Source organism: Loxodonta africana, chromosome 9 (genome assembly GCF_030014295.1).
Source record: "Loxodonta africana isolate mLoxAfr1 chromosome 9, mLoxAfr1.hap2, whole genome shotgun sequence".
Lineage (NCBI taxonomy): Eukaryota > Metazoa > Chordata > Mammalia > Proboscidea > Elephantidae > Loxodonta > Loxodonta africana.
In genome coordinates this window covers 65,911,819-65,929,549 of record NC_087350.1, presented here as the reverse complement: position 1 = coordinate 65,929,549, position 17,731 = coordinate 65,911,819, and the positions used below count along the sequence as shown (strand labels likewise).

Sequence of the window (17,731 nt, the reverse complement as noted above, 5' to 3'; positions counted from 1 at the left end):
CAACAGACTATTAAAAGATATCTGCTTCTTGATAAGAAGTTTAAAAAACTAAAAAAGGGGGGAAAAAAACAGGGTTAATCCAATTGCTACTATCAAATTTGCCAACTCAGGTAGAATGTGTTTCCACCCCTACTTCTCAGTGTGTCAGTCTGTGATTCACACGCATACAGTGATCTCCAGGTGCCACTTCGTGTAATTAACCAGGATTACAACGGGATTCATGATGGAAATAAAACTTTACTATTTGCGGTAACTATTTTTTTTTTTTATAGCTTATCATTACCATTAAAAGTACATAAATTAAAAGAGTACCAAATTGAACACTTAAAAAAAATTTTAAGTTTTCATTTTGTGCATCCCTCTTACTGATACATGTGCATATGTATTAACGTGTATTTTAAAAATATATATGTATTAAAAGCCAAAACAAAAAATTCTTAATACATATGCCCTAAAAGTACCCTGGCTTTCTGGACCTCCAGTCAGGAAGATCAAGAACTCACCTTCAAGTTTTTTAAGCAGTAATTCTATCACAGATAAAGCTTCTGTTCTCACAGATGAATAGGTCTTATTTTCTAAAAAGAAAATTATATAGTTCACATTACTTGTTTTATATTGCTTAAAAACACAACCTCCCAAATTAAATTAACGTTACTGAAAGACGCTCAGAAATTATAACTCCAGGGAAAGATATACCTGTTTTTTAAAGTAAGCTTTCCTTTGCTGATTATCATCAAAAAGAACCTTGAGGTGTGCTACATGTCTGTATTTCTTACTTTGAAAAAAAAAAAAGGTCAGCTATATGTAATAGCCGCCACAACAAATAACGTATTTACAAGACCCATTTCAGAAGTGGGAGACCAAAATACTACCTCAAATGCATAGTCATCTTCACATCACACCTAAGAAAGGCCTTTAGTTTTGCATGACCCTCACTTTACCAAAGAACATTGCACAACACAGTGCTTAGACCAGCTCAGAATACCTGAGATCCAGCAAAGACAAGTTCCAGTTCTTCATCCATTAAAGCATGCTACCTTCAAGCACGGAAACCCTGGTAGCATAGTGCTTAAAAGCTACAGCTGCTAACCAAGAGGTCGGCAGTTCGAATCTACCAGGCGCTCCTTGGAAACCATATGGGGCAGTTCTACCCTGTCCTATAGGGTTGCTATGAGTCGGAATCGACTTGACAGCAACGGGTTTGATTTTGGTTTGGACCTTCAAGCACTGTAAGTGAAATATGTTAGAGACGGCATCCAGGTCACTGAAATCATTCACCCAAAAAATTAACACAAAACCAGGCCCAGGGCAGGGAAGGTACAGATGAGTCTAAATCTTGTTATGCTACAAAGTTCAGAAGTGCTTAAAAGAATGATGATTTGTCAAAAGGACACAGAGCCAGCTTAAAGGCCTTCTACTGGCCAATTCTGGGAAAATTTGAGTAACAAATTAATCGAGGGAAATAACAAATTACAAACCACTAGGGAGAAAAAGGAATCCACGAGTCCACACCTATAATAAATAAACAAAGAACAAGAGAGAAGCCAGGGATCTTGCTTACAAGAGAACGCTGAGGGTCAAATGGTTATTGTGGAGGAAGCACTAGAGTTGGAAAACCATCATTATGCAGCCACCTTCGTAAAGACTGGTTCAAGGAATCATCATCAACACGTGCTAAATCTAGAGGGGAGATACTGAAGAGGTGGAAGGTATCTGCACAGTTTAAAAGTGTGTCTGCACAGACCATTTATTAGAAACAAGGGGAAGAAAATCTTAACTATACAGCAGCAAAAAACTGACCAATACTTTGACCAGGTAATCAAAACTAACATCACCAACGAGGACAGATGGCCATCCTGTGACTCCTCGTGTGAGACAGACACAACTTCACTTATGTACTATCTCAACTGGGAATTCAGAACCTGGATGTAACCATGAAGAAGCACCAAACAGAACACCAAATGAGAAACATTCCATTTATAAAAAGGAGAGGGGTTATTCTTCAGAACCATCAGTGTCCCATAGAACAAAGGAGGGCGAAGGAAGTGCTCCAGATTAAAACAGACTAAAAAGGCAGGACAACTAAATTCAGTAAATGATCCTGGCCTAGATCAACTAGCAGAGAGAGGGAAAATCCTTCAAAGGACATTACTGAGTCAACTGCCAGAAGTGGCATATGAATGGTAAAAACTTGATTAAAAATGTTGCATCAATGTTATACTACCTAAAGGTGATGAGTGCTCTGTGGTTATGTGAGAAAATACACAGAAGAATTTACGAGTGAAGGGACATGATATAAGCAACATACTTTCAAACAGTTCAGAAAAAAAATATGTATAAAGAGAAAATGCAAATGATAAAGCCAATGGGGCCAAATGTTAACAGGTGATTCTAAGTAAAGGGTATACAGATAGTATATGTACCATCCTGAAACTCCCTAAGGTTTCAAAACAGGACTCCTTATCAACTGCAGTTTGCCACACTCACCTAAAGAATATGTGATTGATTTACAAGTTTCAAGGAGAATTTCAGCCAAAGCCTCAGGATCAGCATGTTCTTCTTCCAAAAGCATTAATCTATATAAATCAAAAAACAGGACACAAATGCTAGATAGTAAGAAACATTTCAAAACCTTTCTGGCACAACCAATTTCTATATGTGTGTATCACTGTTAGTTACTAGTTAGAAAATTTATAATATTTCCACTGATTAGATATAAAATGTCAAGAAAGTATCTGAGCCATGAAGCAAATTACCCCTGAAAAAAGGCACTCATTGACTGTAAGACTCCCAGCTGTACTTTCCACGTGCTGAGTTTTAGCCGTTCACACATCAATTTGCACAGCTCCTGACGATAGCAACCTGGGAAAAAAGACAGTGGGACAGAGCAAGTAAAAGACAGACCGACAGAGGGATAGAGGGAACAAGAGAGAGAGAGAAGAACAAAAACAGAGAGATGGGGGGGCGGGTGGTAAAAAGAGGGAGAGAGAGAGGGAGAAACAGGCAGAGGAGAGGAGAGAAGAAAGAAAAATAAAACAACAAAATGCTTTTAATTAAAGTCATGACATTTCCAGAAAAAACTTCAGCATAGCTTTGTGCCCTTTCCCAAGCAGATTTCCTTGATCAGAAACCCCCTCGCAGAGGTCCTACGTAACTGTCCATAAACATTCACTTTCAAAGGATTACTATCCTCCACGAACTGACACAGCACCTTAACCACACTCCCTGTCCTCTGTACAACACCTGACCAATGGCCAAAGCAAACAAAACTCTGGAGGCTGAGAGCTCCTCTCTAGACCCTCACAAACCTCTGCAAGTTGCAGGCTCATCAAGAGTCAGCAGTGCTTTATCCTAAATTTGTATGTCAACTGCACATGTTATTTTAACTATGTAATTTAATACTCCAACTGATGAAACAGGAGTATAAACCCCAGCAAAGGCACTAGTTTTTGAATGTTTTAAAATTTAATATGGCTCAAACAAATGTAAAGGCAGGCGGTGGCTAATTTTTCTCCATTTTAAGAAGCAAAATCCAGCAATCCTAGGTGATACATCATGAGTTAAAAATCTGTTGCCATCTAGTCAATTCTGACTCGGCAACCCTATAGGACAGAGTAGAACTGACCCACAGGGTTTCCAAGGAGCCGCTGGTGCATTCGAACTACCTACTTTTTGGTTAGCAAAAACCCAAGGTAGAACCCTAGTCAACACCTAGTTAAATTCTCACAGGAAAGCCTTAGCCTCCACCCTCTGTAACTGGCAAATGAACGTACATTTATATGTCTCGTGTTAAAATAGTTTTGCATGTGCATTACTTTTTTTTATATAATGCTTTGCTTTAATATTCTCAATTTAACAAGCAAAAGTTTGTAGTCAATTAGTTAATAGTCCTAATAGCGTCAAAGAAGTGGGCTTCCACTTAAGTCCGAAACATATAATATCAAGAAATAAGACCATTTATGAATCTGTAGCTTTTGGAAAATATTTCCTGTACACAGCAAACCTATTTTTTAAAGTTCACACAATGGATGGCAGGGCTCAAAGGCAATTAAGTTTGACTGTAGACATATCACGGATAACCAACAGCACTGCTGTAATATTCAAGAGTATTGAGATGGCCAGCAGGAGGCAACTGCAGTGCCCAACACAAGGCATCCCCAAAATGGTAACATCATCCCAAATTTAAGAATCTGACAAAGGATTCTGAAATAACTGTAACCTAATCCAAGAATAAAAGTTTCCTGCTTACTTACTTAATCCTTTGGAAATACAGGTCTATTTCTGAAAATCTCTCAAAAAGTCATGAGTTTCTCAATGAAACTGAGGTTTCACTTCCTTATTGAAGACTTGGTAAAAAGTTCATTAACTTTTGAGATTAAGAGACCCCAGTAATAAATTTTGCAAATTTCTCAGAACAGAGTATCATCAACAAAGAGTTGTAAGGTTTTTTTTTTTTTTTTTTTTTTTTAATACAGTCAAATTAACCACACAAGATGCATCGTGTTTGTCGTGGATTGAACTGTGTTCCCCAAATGTATGTGTCAACTTGGCTAGGCCATGATTTCCAGTATTGTGTGACTGTCCACCATTTTGTCATCCGATGTGACTTTTCTGTGTTGTAAATCCTACATGATGTTAATGACAAGATTTGAGGCAGTTATGTTAATAAGGCAAGACTCAATCTACAAGATTAGGTTGTATCTTAAACCAATCTCTTTTGATGTAAAAGAAAGAAGTGAGTGAGAGACATGGGGACCTCAGACCACCAAGAAAACAGAGCCAGGAGCGTGCGTCTTTTGGACCCAGGGTCCCTGAGCTGAGAAGCTCCTAGATCAGGAGAAGATTGATAACAAGGACCTTCCCCCAGAACCGACAGAGAGAGAAAGCCTTCCTCTGAAGCTGGCACCCCAAGTTTGGACTTCTAGCTTCCTAGACTGTGAGAGAATAAATTTTTCTTTGTTAAAGCCATCCACTTGTGGTATTTCTACCATAGCTGCACTAGATGACTAAAACAACAGTCAGTGAGATTATTTGCTGATGTAGTAGAATTTTCATTGAATAAAATTGTCACTATTAAAAACTGGGTTCTACAAGAAACAATAACTATAATTTGTCATATAGAAAACAATAGGTAACTCTTGGTTACAGCCCTTCATCAAAGGCAGGTTCTGATGCTTACGCTGGGTCTCCACATTTCGGGGCCAGGCTTTGCCCAGGCTCTCAAAGGCACCCAGAAGCGATTCCATCTGGAGTTCCTTTTCCTTCTCATTCTCATCTTCATTTTTGATTGTCTGGACTCCAGTGCTTTCAGGTGAGTTCTAGGATATATCGAAGAAGAAGAAAGCAAAATTTAACATTTTCTTCTTCCACAGTTAAAGGAATACTGTTAAAATAATCAGAGTACCACAGCAGGAGATGCTAACCAAGAATCAGATACAAAATTCTCTATCATCTCCTTTTCAGCAACTCATTCAATCCTTTCATGCCCATACTCAGTTTTCCTATTTGTAACAAGGATTTTTAGCAGGAATACTACCTCTCTATTAAACTGGGGAAATCCTTTAAAGAAATTTGTAAACATAGGTTAAAAATAAATAAATAGACACTGTATATGTAGTATTCTGAGTGCAACATAAGAAGACCTACACTAGAATCAAGGAACTAAAGGTAGAAGGAGCTCTGGTAATGATATCATCCAAGCTTTTTTGCATAGGTAAGGAAACAGGCTAAGAGAAATGGTCCATCCAGCTAGTTAGTGCTGACCTTTTGATTAGCAGCTGAGCTCTTAACCACAGCATCACCAGGGCTCCAGTTAGTGATATAAGTAATTTAAAACACTTTTAATTTAAAACACAAGTCAGTCTCCCAAATCCATCTCTATTATTAGTATGTAACAGAAATCATTTAAAGTTTTACTTCTGAAGAAAGAAAATAACTGCAAATTAGCAGCAACACAAGAAAAAAGATTTTTAAAAAAATATTGCATGTTTTATCAAAAAAAAAAAAAAGGTAAACCATGCCCCTCTTCTTTGAACTAATGCCCAACTTTTAAAAATGAGTGCTCCGCTTTTCAAATGAAACAAAAGTTCTGTTGGTGTATGGCAGCGGCTATCAACAGTGACACATCCAGCTTCCTGTCTGTGCTCCAGCATGACTGGGATTGCTTCTCTAGGCACGTGCTGCTCCCGCACACGTCTGCAGGACGAAGTTTAACATAGCTACGACAGAGACTGTTCACTGACTGCAATATCCGTTCTCCCCTTCTGCCACGGAAGGCAAGTGGACGCCCAGAGTGAAGACTACCTTCCCTGGCCTCATCCGCAGCCAGGGGTGGCTCTGTGACTAAGCTCTGGCCAATGGGCTATAGTGAAAGTGCCATGTAGCAGTTTTCAGGAGTTTTCCATAACAGAGAACTGACCATGTCCTCTTTGACCCTTCATCCTTCTTTCATCTCCTCCACCAGCTGCTGCCTGGAACGTAGATGCAGCATGACCATGAGGACCAGAGCCATACTCTAGGGATGGCAAAGCTGGGAGCTGGAAGGAGCCAGAATCCCTGAAGACTTTGTCAAGCTCCCAACTTTTACATGAAGGCAAATATCCATCTTATTTAAGGCTATTATAGTTGGAATTTCTTTCATTTTCTGCTAAACTAATCCTAATAAAATACACAATCAGGACAAAACTTTTTTTTTTTTTTAACTTTTACGTATAAACCAGCCCTGATGATATAGGTGGTCATTACCTTCTTGATGAGAGGTATTACAATATCAGAGAACTCCCGGAATCTGTCTTCTTTGGTGGCCTTCAGGACATCAGCTGCACAGCGGATTGCTACAATCTTATATTTGATATTCTCCTTGCAACACTCCTTCAGAACAGCTTGAAGAATTTCATTTACGCTGGGCTGATTGGGCACAGACTTTTCCAGCTCTGCACTACAGGATCCATACAAAAGCATCAGAACAGTTATTTAAAGCAGCAGCTTTCAGGCTCAGTTTAAGATACGGCATCTTCATTGAAAGAATATTTACCTGCAAGCTGTCACCACACAGGCAATGGCTTTCAACAGTTCTTCCTAAGGGCATGGAAGATGAGAGAATGTTCTTAAACTCACACATGTCATCTACCTTCTCTATGACTACAAGTACCTCAGGAATATTCAAATATTTTGACAACAAAAATTAACAAGAGTTATAGTTTTAAGAAGCACTTTCACAGTTTTACTCCCAACCATGCAATAAGGGTAAGCATCTTCATCTCCATTTCATAAAGACCTAGAGAACTGACTTGCCCAAGACAGAAGTGTCAGCCATGGGACTAGAACTAGGTCTGATTCCTAGTTCAGTATTCCTTCTACAATACCACATGGTCTCTACTGACCTTTACTACCGATATAAAGCAGATCATTATATGTTGCCACAATGTCACATTCCCCACTGAGTATTCATTTTAAGTATCTTACTATAGCCCTGGATGAAAAATGACTGTTACTAATTCACAGGCCCCAGAGTTGAGCATCCTTGGCTCCAGGTTTAGAAGTTCACCTTGCTACTCAATTTCACCTATGCCCAATCCTGATATGTTCATGAGGTCACCAAGTATAAAATGGTGGCCATTTGGTTGAAGACTTAACTTGGAAAGCTAAACATGATAAATAAAAACCAATCTCCAGCATTACTGTGCATTATTCAAGGGCACACGAGTTACACTTTGACAAAATATCATACTTAATCAGGCAAAGTTTACCCAAAGCTTCCCATTGGCTAGGAAATCTGGTTCGCAAAAACAATCCTTCTTAAGTCCCACAAAACCAAAATCTTATTTTTATAAAAAATGAAAGGCGAAGTCATAATCCTTTAAGGATACCTTTAAATTTAACTGGGCATGAACGGTTCCTTTACCTTTCCTGCCCATGTTCTTCCAGCCAGGCCTTGCAGTAATGCAGTCAGTATCATTCCCAGATATGGTGGTACTAGAGAACTGGTTTGTTTTGCAATTGATGCCATGGCAACTGCACCCTGGGCTTTCATTTTCCAGGACTGAGACTGCAAAGCCTTCTGGGTAATGGTAATCAACTCTTGCAGGTATAATCGAATGCCACCAAAGGAACCTGTATTAGGAAAAGCAAAATTAGAACAACTTTTAAGGGACTATAAAAAAAATTTTTTTTAAAGGTTAACTCTTTCTTCCTTTTTAAGTAACTGTCAGTCCAAAGCAGGGACTCTTAACTGTTACTCCCAGCACTCCCTCAAAGGAAGAGAAAGGGAATGGTGCTGTGGCTTATCTTTACAACAGCCGCGCTTTAGGAAAATGGGTATGCCCACAGGAGGATGCTGTGCAAACGGTCATCATCCATCAAGGTGAGACAAATTTGAGAACTACTACTCTTAATTTCCTAAAAAAAGAAAAAATTCCTAAGGCCACATAAAATCACTGCTACACTCTCAACTAAAAGTAAAGTTTTACTTTGAGCAGTGTTTATATTCTCTCACATGGGCAGAATGATGGAGTAAAGAGAAGGGCTCTGAGTGCCAACCTTGAGCTCTTAGCAATTCGGAGAGGCTTGAAACTAAATGGGATGTGTGTTGTGAAGGCCCTGGGAAAGCAACTATAGCAGCTTGTGCATAAAGAATGTTGTCAATGTTAGCTGCTGGCCAGTCAGCGCCCAACTCACAGCAACCCACGCGCAACGGGATTGGGCTGTTGTGATCCAAAGGGTTTTCGCTGGCTAATTTTCAGAAGCAGATCGCCAGGTCTCTTCTCCTGTCTTTAATCTGGAGGCTCTGCTGAAACCTGTTCAGCATCAGAGCAGCACACAAGCCTCCACTGATAGACAAGTGGTAGCTGCACTAGAGGTGCACTGGCCAGGAAATGAACCTGGGTCTCCTGTATGGAAGCTGAGAATTCCACCACTGAACCACCACTACCCTTGAATAAAGAACATAAGTAAGCAATTCCAGCTGTGGTTCTTAAGAAACAGGCCTAATCTATGGGCACTATTTACTAACCAGGTACATTTTCTTGCCACACTTCAGTCCATAAGTTACATTCTTCTTTTTCTGATTTCTCCTCATCAGCAATTTCATGCATGCCTAGAAATGCCAAAGGCAGAACTTCTTTGGCATGGTTCTTCAATACATCAGGACTGTATCGTCCAATAGCATGAATAGTCAAAGCACAAGAGGTCTTGTAGATGGGTTCTGAAGAGAAGCAGAAGAAACCAAAATCCATATGAAATTTATTAGCTGTTTTTAAGGAAAAATGATTTAAATAGATGATTGTTCAACTTGCACCAAAGCAAAATAACTAAATTAGTAAAATCCATTAGAAGTGTTTCCAGGAGAGCACATAAAATCATAGACAGTATGTGATGGTTAATGCTATGTGTCAACCTGGCTAAGCTATGATTCTCAATGTAATCATCTTCCATTTTGTGATCTGATATAAGCAGCCAATCAGTTGAAACAGGAGTTTCCTTGGGGGTTAGGCCTGCCTCCAGTATATAAATGGATGTTCTGGCAAAGCTCGCTCTCTCGATCCATCCTGCACTCTTCTCATCACCTGACCTCTGGTTCTGGGGACATAAAAAGCCTTTGGCCTGCCACCTGAACTGCAGATTTTGGGTTTGTCAGCCCCTACAACCACATGAGGTGGAAGAAACCTTCAGCCCGCTGTCTAATCCACAGATTTGGGACTCGTCAGCCCCCACAAATGCATGAGTCATTTTTTTGAAATAAATCTATGTATGTTTATATATAGGCTTCATTGGTTTTGCTCTTCCAGAAAACCTAACCTAAGACAGGGTCCAACCTGATTTGTATTGTTTTATAGATTGTCTACTACCTAAATTAAAAATAACATAAAGTAGGGGGAAAGTACCTTCTTTCTCCATATACCAGCCACCAAGCTTCTGCAGGAGTTTTTCAGTGCTGCTATCCCGTGAGGTCTGAAGAAGAAACAACTCTAGTCATTTCCTTATAATTAACAGAGTTTTACTTAACTAAATAAGAAATTTGACTCACCCGAACTAAATGGCCCATGGCAAATGCACAGGATTTCTGAATGACATTGTTCCGATCTGTCAGGCCACTAAGCAAAGCGCTCATAAGTTTACCTACCAGAAATGAAGAAAAAGATCTCACAGTTGGTTGACCAAATGTTCTGCTCTGTTCCCAGGACCACAACAAACGTAACCATGTCATTAATATCTGATTTACTCCATAGTTAGGTCCCTTGAATGTTATCTTTGTGCTATCCCTTTGCTTCCTTTCACCTGATATAAAATGAATCTATTTCCTTTAGGTCCCTTGAATGTTACCTTTGTGCTATCCCTTTGCTTCCTTTCACCTGATATAAAATGAATCTGTTTCCAGAAAAAATTGTGAGGAAAGGAACAAAACAAGAGCTAGCTACATAAAGTTCATTAGCCCCATTCAGAAACTGACCTAAGAGAAAAATGCTGATATAAAATTAGTTATAAATGGTAAACGGGTTCTACAGGATGGCAGATATATCCACCTCCTTATACCACTAAGAAATAATCAAACACTTATAAAACATGAAAATGTTAATTCTGATAACCTGTGCACCTCTTACAAACAGAGAGATGGGGCAGGGGGTGAACATACAGCATCACGAGCGAGTCTGAATGATAGTTTTCCTTTTAAAACCATATCTCATACACACACACATGCACAAACCTTGTCACACAAGACATGGTCATGCAAAAACACCACACATGATTCTGACAAACTCACCTGAGTAAGGTGTTAGGTCCTGGGGACACTGAGTAGTTAGTGACACAATGACACTGGCACAGCCTCCCTACAGGGTTACAAAGGCAAAGGTCTAAATTTGATGGTCACAAGGTTCTATCAAACCCCCTACTTTAGGTGCCAAAGATTTAAAGATAAGAAATATATGATGCTTAACAGTTCCTACGGGATTAGAAAAAGGAAAACCCTTAGTTGAAATTAGCAATACAAAGATTTTTTTTCCCCAAGATATCCAGTAAGAAGATGGATACCCTCACACACCGCAAGTAAGAAAGAAAGCCAGAATAGTCTTCCAGGAAAGCAACACACGTTATCTTGTCCATCTTTGTTCCAACATTTCCATTTCTAAACATTTAACCAAAGAAAATAGCTTCAGAAGTGTTCAAAATATTCATCGCAGTGCTTTGTTTAATACCAAAAAACTGGAAACAAACTGGATGTTCACTGATGGATTAAAATAAACTATGTTACATTCATACAATAAAGCATCATACGGCCAGTGTAGAAGGACATGCATAGAAAAGAGACCGGAAGGAAACATTCCCAAGTATTAACAGTAATTATCTCTGGGTGGTAAAATTATAGGCAATTACTATTTTTAACTTTTCTCTGATCTACAAATGCTAAAATTCTAAATATAAGTGCTAATTTTATAATAAGAAAAAATGGGATTTTTTTTAAAAAGAAGGGGGACAATAAAAGTTTTTTGTTTTTGTTTTTAATTTTTAAGAAAAAAGAGGGGGAATGTGTCTGATTGTTCAGAGATCTCATAGAGACAGGCTTTTTTTTTTTTTTTTATCTAAACACCTGATGATCCCTATGTGAAAAACAAGAATCACCACCTAGAAAAGCCTTGCCCTGGAGGAGCACTTCCGTTAACCGATAATGAACAAGGACCCAGAGAACACGTACACTAGAGAACAGAAACAATTCCACTGAAAAAGCAAAACCATACTCGCTGAATTTCCTGAATGCATTACATGTTTTAAGTTATTAGTGCAACAATAAAAATAAATGGTTAAAGTAAAATAACATTAAGTTATGAGGAAAAGTATACATTTCAAACATGGTGACTTATATTTTTTGTGGCCAAAACTAACAAAGATGCACTCTTTATTTTGTGAAAAATACACTTACTTACCTTAGTTCCTAGACCTACACCACTTCTGATCAGTTCACATAACCTAGGAACTAGCTCACCCAGCACTGAAACATCAAGATATTGCAGGCACTATTGGGAAAGAATGAATATAAAGGTAAACCTGAGAAAGGTATCAAGTCAGAACCACAACTTCAATTAAAACAGTCCATGTCAAATACGTACCCAGGGAACCCTGGTGGTGCAGTGGTTAAGAGCTACAGCTGCCAACTGAAAGGTCGGCAGTTAGAATCCACCAGCCAATCCTTGAAAACCCTATGCGGCAGGTCTACTCTGTCCTATTGGGTCCCTATGAGTTGGAATCGACTCGATGGCTATGGGTTTAAAGGTTTGGTTTTGGTAGATTTGACATAAAGTTGAAACATACTGGTTTGATTTTCCTCTGATTTCAATGATAAACTCACCATTGTATTATAAAAAAATAATAATGATATTGAAAAACAGCAGTTTACTAAAGAGGAAAATGAATAATGATTACCCAAGAACAAACAGCCTCCCTGGACCCACTTCCTCTTTATCAATCCATGTTTATCGTATAAGAACAAGGTTAAAACTAACCTTTTTCCGTAGGCTTATCTTACTAAATCACCTATAAAAGTCAACTTTTTTAGTTGAATTCCCCTATAATATGTTGACTATATTTTCCAAAATGCAATGGCATGTATTTTGATTATTAATGAACCTATCTCCATATGGTGTTCTCTAACTGTTCATATTTAAGCTTTTCCTCCCAATAATCCAACTAAGATATAGCATCCTCAGACCAAATTTTAGTAATATTCACCTAGTAAGCACTAAAAGATACCTGCTTTGCTTGTCTAGCCCTTTGTCATCTGCTTAGCAAAACAATCTCCAGGAATTCCTAAGTTCTCAGTTAACCACAGCAGCGTCAGCTTTAAGGACTCCTAAGCCAGGGCTCCAAAAACTTTAGAAATTAGAACTTCAGTGCCAAGCGGCTCTTTACTGCAAACTCCTTCCTATGACTGAAACAACATATCAGCATTGTTCAATTCTCTTCACCTACCTGTTATGCTGCCTACTTCACTGAACACCTCCAGACCTGGCTTACACCTCCCTAGTTCTACCCATAGACAACTCTCAGGTGGAGGTGCAAGTCTGAGCCGTTCTAAATAGGCAGACAAAAAGATATAGATTCATAGTGAGGTCTATTAATAATACATCATTCTCCTTAGTAACCCAAATATGGGCTAATGGATCTTAGTATTTCAAAAATTACTTATTCCCTTTAGTAATATGGAATAAAAAGAAAGTTTATTAAGAAAAAACTAAAGTCTCAGTGGCTACTTGACTCATTCCTTAAATCTCTATTTCATTAATATAACCTGAAGACTTTGAAGAATTACACTTCAGGATAAGCCAACAAACTTTAACTTTCCCAGTATATTTAGACACTCACCATGTTGATTGTTTCCATCATGGGAGAGGATTTGGCAGCACTGAGTCGAGCACTATCCATTGCAGCCTGAAGAACACAAATTTGAGTCACTCAGGATCTTCACTGAATTAGGAGTAACACCCCCAACAAACAACTCCATAAAAGTGCTTTACTTCCAAACTGAAGAACTTTTTTTTTAATAATATAGAGATATAACAAAGTCAAACCTAAGTCGAGATCTAATTTCTTCTGACCTACACTCAACAATTTACCAGGAGAAGTAGTGTCTCATTGCAGGTGAGAAATTTAGACAATAGTTAGAAATTAACTGAGTTGGAAACTAACATAGTACGGCTTTGGGCAAATCACCCAGCCTCTATGGGCTCCTGGTTCTCCACCCACTAAATAAAGGAATAGATGAAAAATACTTCTATCTAAGGTCTTTTTTTTTTTTTTTTTTGAGCCCTGGTAGCACAGTGGTTAAGAGCTCGGCTGCTAACCAAAAGGTTGGTAGTTTGAATCCACCAGCTGCTCCATGGAAACCTCATGGGGCAACTCTACCCTGTCCTATAGGGTTGCTATAAGTCAGAATCGACTTGACAGCAACAGGTTTGGGTTTTTTTAAGGTCTTTTTAAAAGTGTATCTAAGCAATAAAAATTGTACACATTTAGTGCTTTAACTTTTTGAAGGGCCTTCGTATCTCCAGTGGTATTTTAGTCTTAAAACTACTCTGTAGGAGAGGCTAACACTATCCAGATATAATAAATGAGAAAAGTAAGACATATGGAAGTGACCCGCCTGGGCGTGCAGAGCATGGACTAGCATTTATGTGTAACAAGGCTCTCTCTCTTCCATGATACCACTATGCCTCTGCTGTCAACTCACCTTTTCTTGGTCTGTAGCCCGAAGACTCAAATAATTGAGAACTTGGGGCTCCAATACACTTAAGGACTCCAGCAGAGCTGGGATAAGTTTTGGTGCATGTGGTTTCAACATGGCTCCTGCACTTTTGCTGATCTTCACAAGGGTATTAATGCTACAGACACAAAGAAAACAACCGCTGAGTCCCTATAAGTAGGAAGTCGTCCAAGTCCAATCATGAGGATGTTCTACAGGTCGTTGCTTTCAGACATATGCTCACATGGTTACAGAGCCTGATCTTGACCTTTTTTTTTTAATTTTACACTAAATAGATTTTCAAACATACATGAAAGTAGAGAGAATCATAAATTTCCATATACCCTCCAACTGGTTCAACAATCAGCAACATTTGGCCAAGTTTGTTTCATGTATAACTCTTCTATATGCACACAAGCATATAGTTTTCTTCCCCTGCCGCTGTATTATTTCGAAGCATAGTCCATAACTCAGAGTCCTTATACATCTCTTTATCATAAGCACAGTACCATTTTCACACCTAAAAAATATTAATAACTTTTCCTATCATCTAATATTCAAATTTATGATGGTTTCAATAATGTCTTTAAGAGTTGGTTTGTCTGAATTAGGATCCAGAGTTCACCCACATATTGCTATTTGCTGCATTCTTAATTTTTTTTTCAATCTATAATAGTCCCCTACTCGCTTTCTTGTCATTTATTTGTCCTCACTGATTGCATTCCAGTGGTGTCACTTAACATGTTCCTTTGTCCCCTGTATAGATCTGCAACTTGACTGGGCCCAGGTTCAATTTTTTAAAAAAAAACAAGAATAGGCGGAGCCACATACGTACTATTCCATCACATCAGGATGCACTCAGTGTTTGATTTTTTTCTTTATGCTGCTAATAGTGATTAAAGGGCTCAAGTTTTCTTGGCCTGAACCATCCACGTTAAAGTTCCCCATCAGCCTTTCACCCGGTGGATTTAAAAGTCACAGAGGATCATTACCTAGGTTATTTTATTGTAGCAAAACAATAATATCCTAATTTTATCATTCCTTTGCATTATTAGATGAATTCTTCTAAATAAAACTTTTCCTCATCAACCATGTAAAAAAAAACACTTGTTGTCGAGTTGATTTAAACTCACGGTGACCCTACAGGACAGAGGAGAACTGCCCCACAGGGTCATCAACCATTTAGTTATCATGAAATACTCTTGGTACTACTAACATGATCTAGCTTTAAGAGTGAAGTCATAATGCAACGATAAAGGTCCTAGATGACACTCAAGTTTAAAAACGACACACTTACAAGCTAGAACCCTTCACTGTTGATTCCAACTTAAAATAGCTATGTATCTACATACGTGAGTGGATTTCTTGAATAATTCAATGCCGCAGCTGATAAGCAGTTCATCTTATGTCTATAAATTACTACTATGGAAGCTCAAAGGACTTGTAGCACAACAGGAAGATGTACTAGCAGAGACTACTAGAAGGCAGGGCTCCCATGGGAATGTTTCTGCAAAAAGGCTGACTCACAACTTTTCACAAATACTCTTGGTGTTTTAGTGATTTCTCCTTGGCTTTTCTCCATATTTCCAAGAATCTAACACTCAAAGAAACCCAATTTCTCCTGAATGGCTAGGAACTAAGTAAACCCAATACATTCATTTCATCAACTGATGCACACCTGAGGGCTCGAACTTCTGTCACAGGGCTCATCATTCCTTTGTCCAGAAGGCAAGGCAGAAGGACAGCGATAGTTCTCTGGCCAGCTGCTCCTTTGGCAGGGTCACACATTTTCACACAAACCTCACATACAAAGAGCATGGAGATTAGTGAAACTGACCTCTCACCCAATAAAGTATTTATTTGACAAAATACTTTCTACTTCTCACATCCACAGAAAACAATAAGTAAATTTACTTTGTGATAACCATAGGGGTAGAAAGAGAAATGAGATCTGGGATTGAGTCCTAGGTCAGCCAATAACTAAATGGAAAATTTGCTAAAATTTTGACTTCTAATTTGTGAAAGAGGGGACAAAATGGTTGAAAATAAAATGAAAAGTATATATAAGAAAGTACTTTGAAGCAGGGCTTCTAACTGGTTCGTTCTGGTTCGAACCCCTGCTGAGAATCTGCATTTCCACCCCAGATACACTGAATCAGAATCTACATTTTAATAAGATCCCCAGATGATTCTTAGGTATAATAAATTTTGAGAACTTCTGCTCTACTAGTGGTTCTCAGAACTGGTCTCTAACCAGCAGCACTAGCATCACCTGGGAACTTACTAGAAATGTAAATTCTCAGCAGGGTTTCAAACTGAAGGCTTAAGGTATCATCAATAATTTTGGGTGGCAGCACAGTATTAGAAACATCTGGATTTAAAATGCCTTTACTACTAACAATGTGACTTATGACAAGGTTTTCCCAGCTAAAAATTCAAGTCCTTGATATATCACAGAAAAATCAAGTCTAAGTAGGAGGTTATTTAGTTTCAAAAAACTTAACAACCTCAAAAAATATGAAAGGTAGCTTAACACATAACCATGGCAACAGAATGAGAAAAAACAGACACTGTTCAATGCTGCAGGGTCAACTGCATGTCATAACTCATAAAGGCCCAGAGAAGTTCACCATTTAAAGGCACCAGTTGAACTACTAGTATTTGTTGGCTAGAACTAGTATTCTAATAGCACCCACTTTCTCACAGTGAACTGTGACATGAAATCAATTACACTGTAACTAAATACCATTTTATTTGACAAAAAATAAACCACAATTGATTTTCTGTGGTCACATAAAACCCTGCCCCGCCTCACCCCACCCCCAACGTAAGACTGGAGTTCTCACCTTGCTTAAGGTTTTCAGAGCCAGTTCTGCGGCTTTTCGTACAGATTCCTAGGAAAAAGAAAAGCATGGCATCATACAGGTTAGAGCTTCGTTTTCATCTCTCCCACAGTGTGCATTTCACTGCCTCATCCTCTACACATCTCAGTCAAAATCCTACTTTCATAATCAAGTAAAAAATAATGTTTCATTAAGCTCTTTGCCCATCAAGGAACATATTTTACAATGCCAAATTTTTTAATTAGGTAGGGCATATTTTGACTTTACAAAAACTCAGCTATGAAAGGTAACAGTTCAGAAACTAAAGGTATTATAAAAGCAAACGCATAAAGATCCATGTAAGATTCTGAAAGATTTTAAAATCTCTAATGAATAAAGCAAAAAGCAAAATGGGCATGCCTAATTTTAATGATATCAAAATATCTAAAATCTAGAATGTCCAGGAAAAATTCTGAGGGAATGGTCCTATGATTTGGTAATGACTGGTCCAATTTATGAAACTGATCAAAGCAGGGTTTTCCTGGATTGTTTCAAAACAATTATTTGTCCGTAGCCCAAAAGCATCATGTGATCTCTAATGAGAGAAAGTCTGCCTGGGGCCACCTTTTTTTGTTAAGTCAACTGAGTGTAGACCCAAAGATCCAACTTTGCAACTCAC

The 17,731-nt window shown here is 38.4% G+C and overlaps 1 protein-coding gene across 7 annotated transcripts in view; it reads right to left on the bottom strand.

The window, feature by feature from the left end:
• Positions 1–17,731, bottom strand: part of ECPAS (Ecm29 proteasome adaptor and scaffold) — a 97,732-nt gene that overhangs the window by 2,556 nt on the left and 77,445 nt on the right. For 5 of the 7 annotated variants that reach the window (XM_064291615.1, XM_064291618.1, XM_064291614.1 and 2 more), the window contains 16 exons: positions 17,077–17,124; positions 15,909–16,030; positions 14,219–14,369; positions 13,354–13,419; positions 11,919–12,008; positions 10,760–10,826; positions 10,025–10,116; positions 9,882–9,948; positions 9,011–9,202; positions 7,904–8,112; positions 7,034–7,077; positions 6,745–6,937; positions 5,180–5,318; positions 2,757–2,862; positions 2,488–2,576; positions 504–575 (listed from right to left, as the gene is read on the bottom strand). In XM_064291615.1, coding sequence (XP_064147685.1) covers positions 504–575; positions 2,488–2,576; positions 2,757–2,862; positions 5,180–5,318; positions 6,745–6,937; positions 7,034–7,077; positions 7,904–8,112; positions 9,011–9,202; positions 9,882–9,948; positions 10,025–10,116; positions 10,760–10,826; positions 11,919–12,008; positions 13,354–13,419; positions 14,219–14,369; positions 15,909–16,030; positions 17,077–17,124 — 1,747 coding nt within the window. Of the gene's footprint in view, positions 1–503; positions 576–1,542; positions 1,681–2,487; positions 2,577–2,756; positions 2,863–5,179; positions 5,319–6,744; positions 6,938–7,033; positions 7,078–7,868; positions 8,113–9,010; positions 9,203–9,881; positions 9,949–10,024; positions 10,117–10,759; positions 10,827–11,918; positions 12,009–13,353; positions 13,420–14,218; positions 14,370–15,908; positions 16,031–17,076; positions 17,125–17,731 lie in introns of those variants that run through there. The other 2 variants (XM_064291619.1, XR_010323054.1) reach the window with 2 other exon arrangements.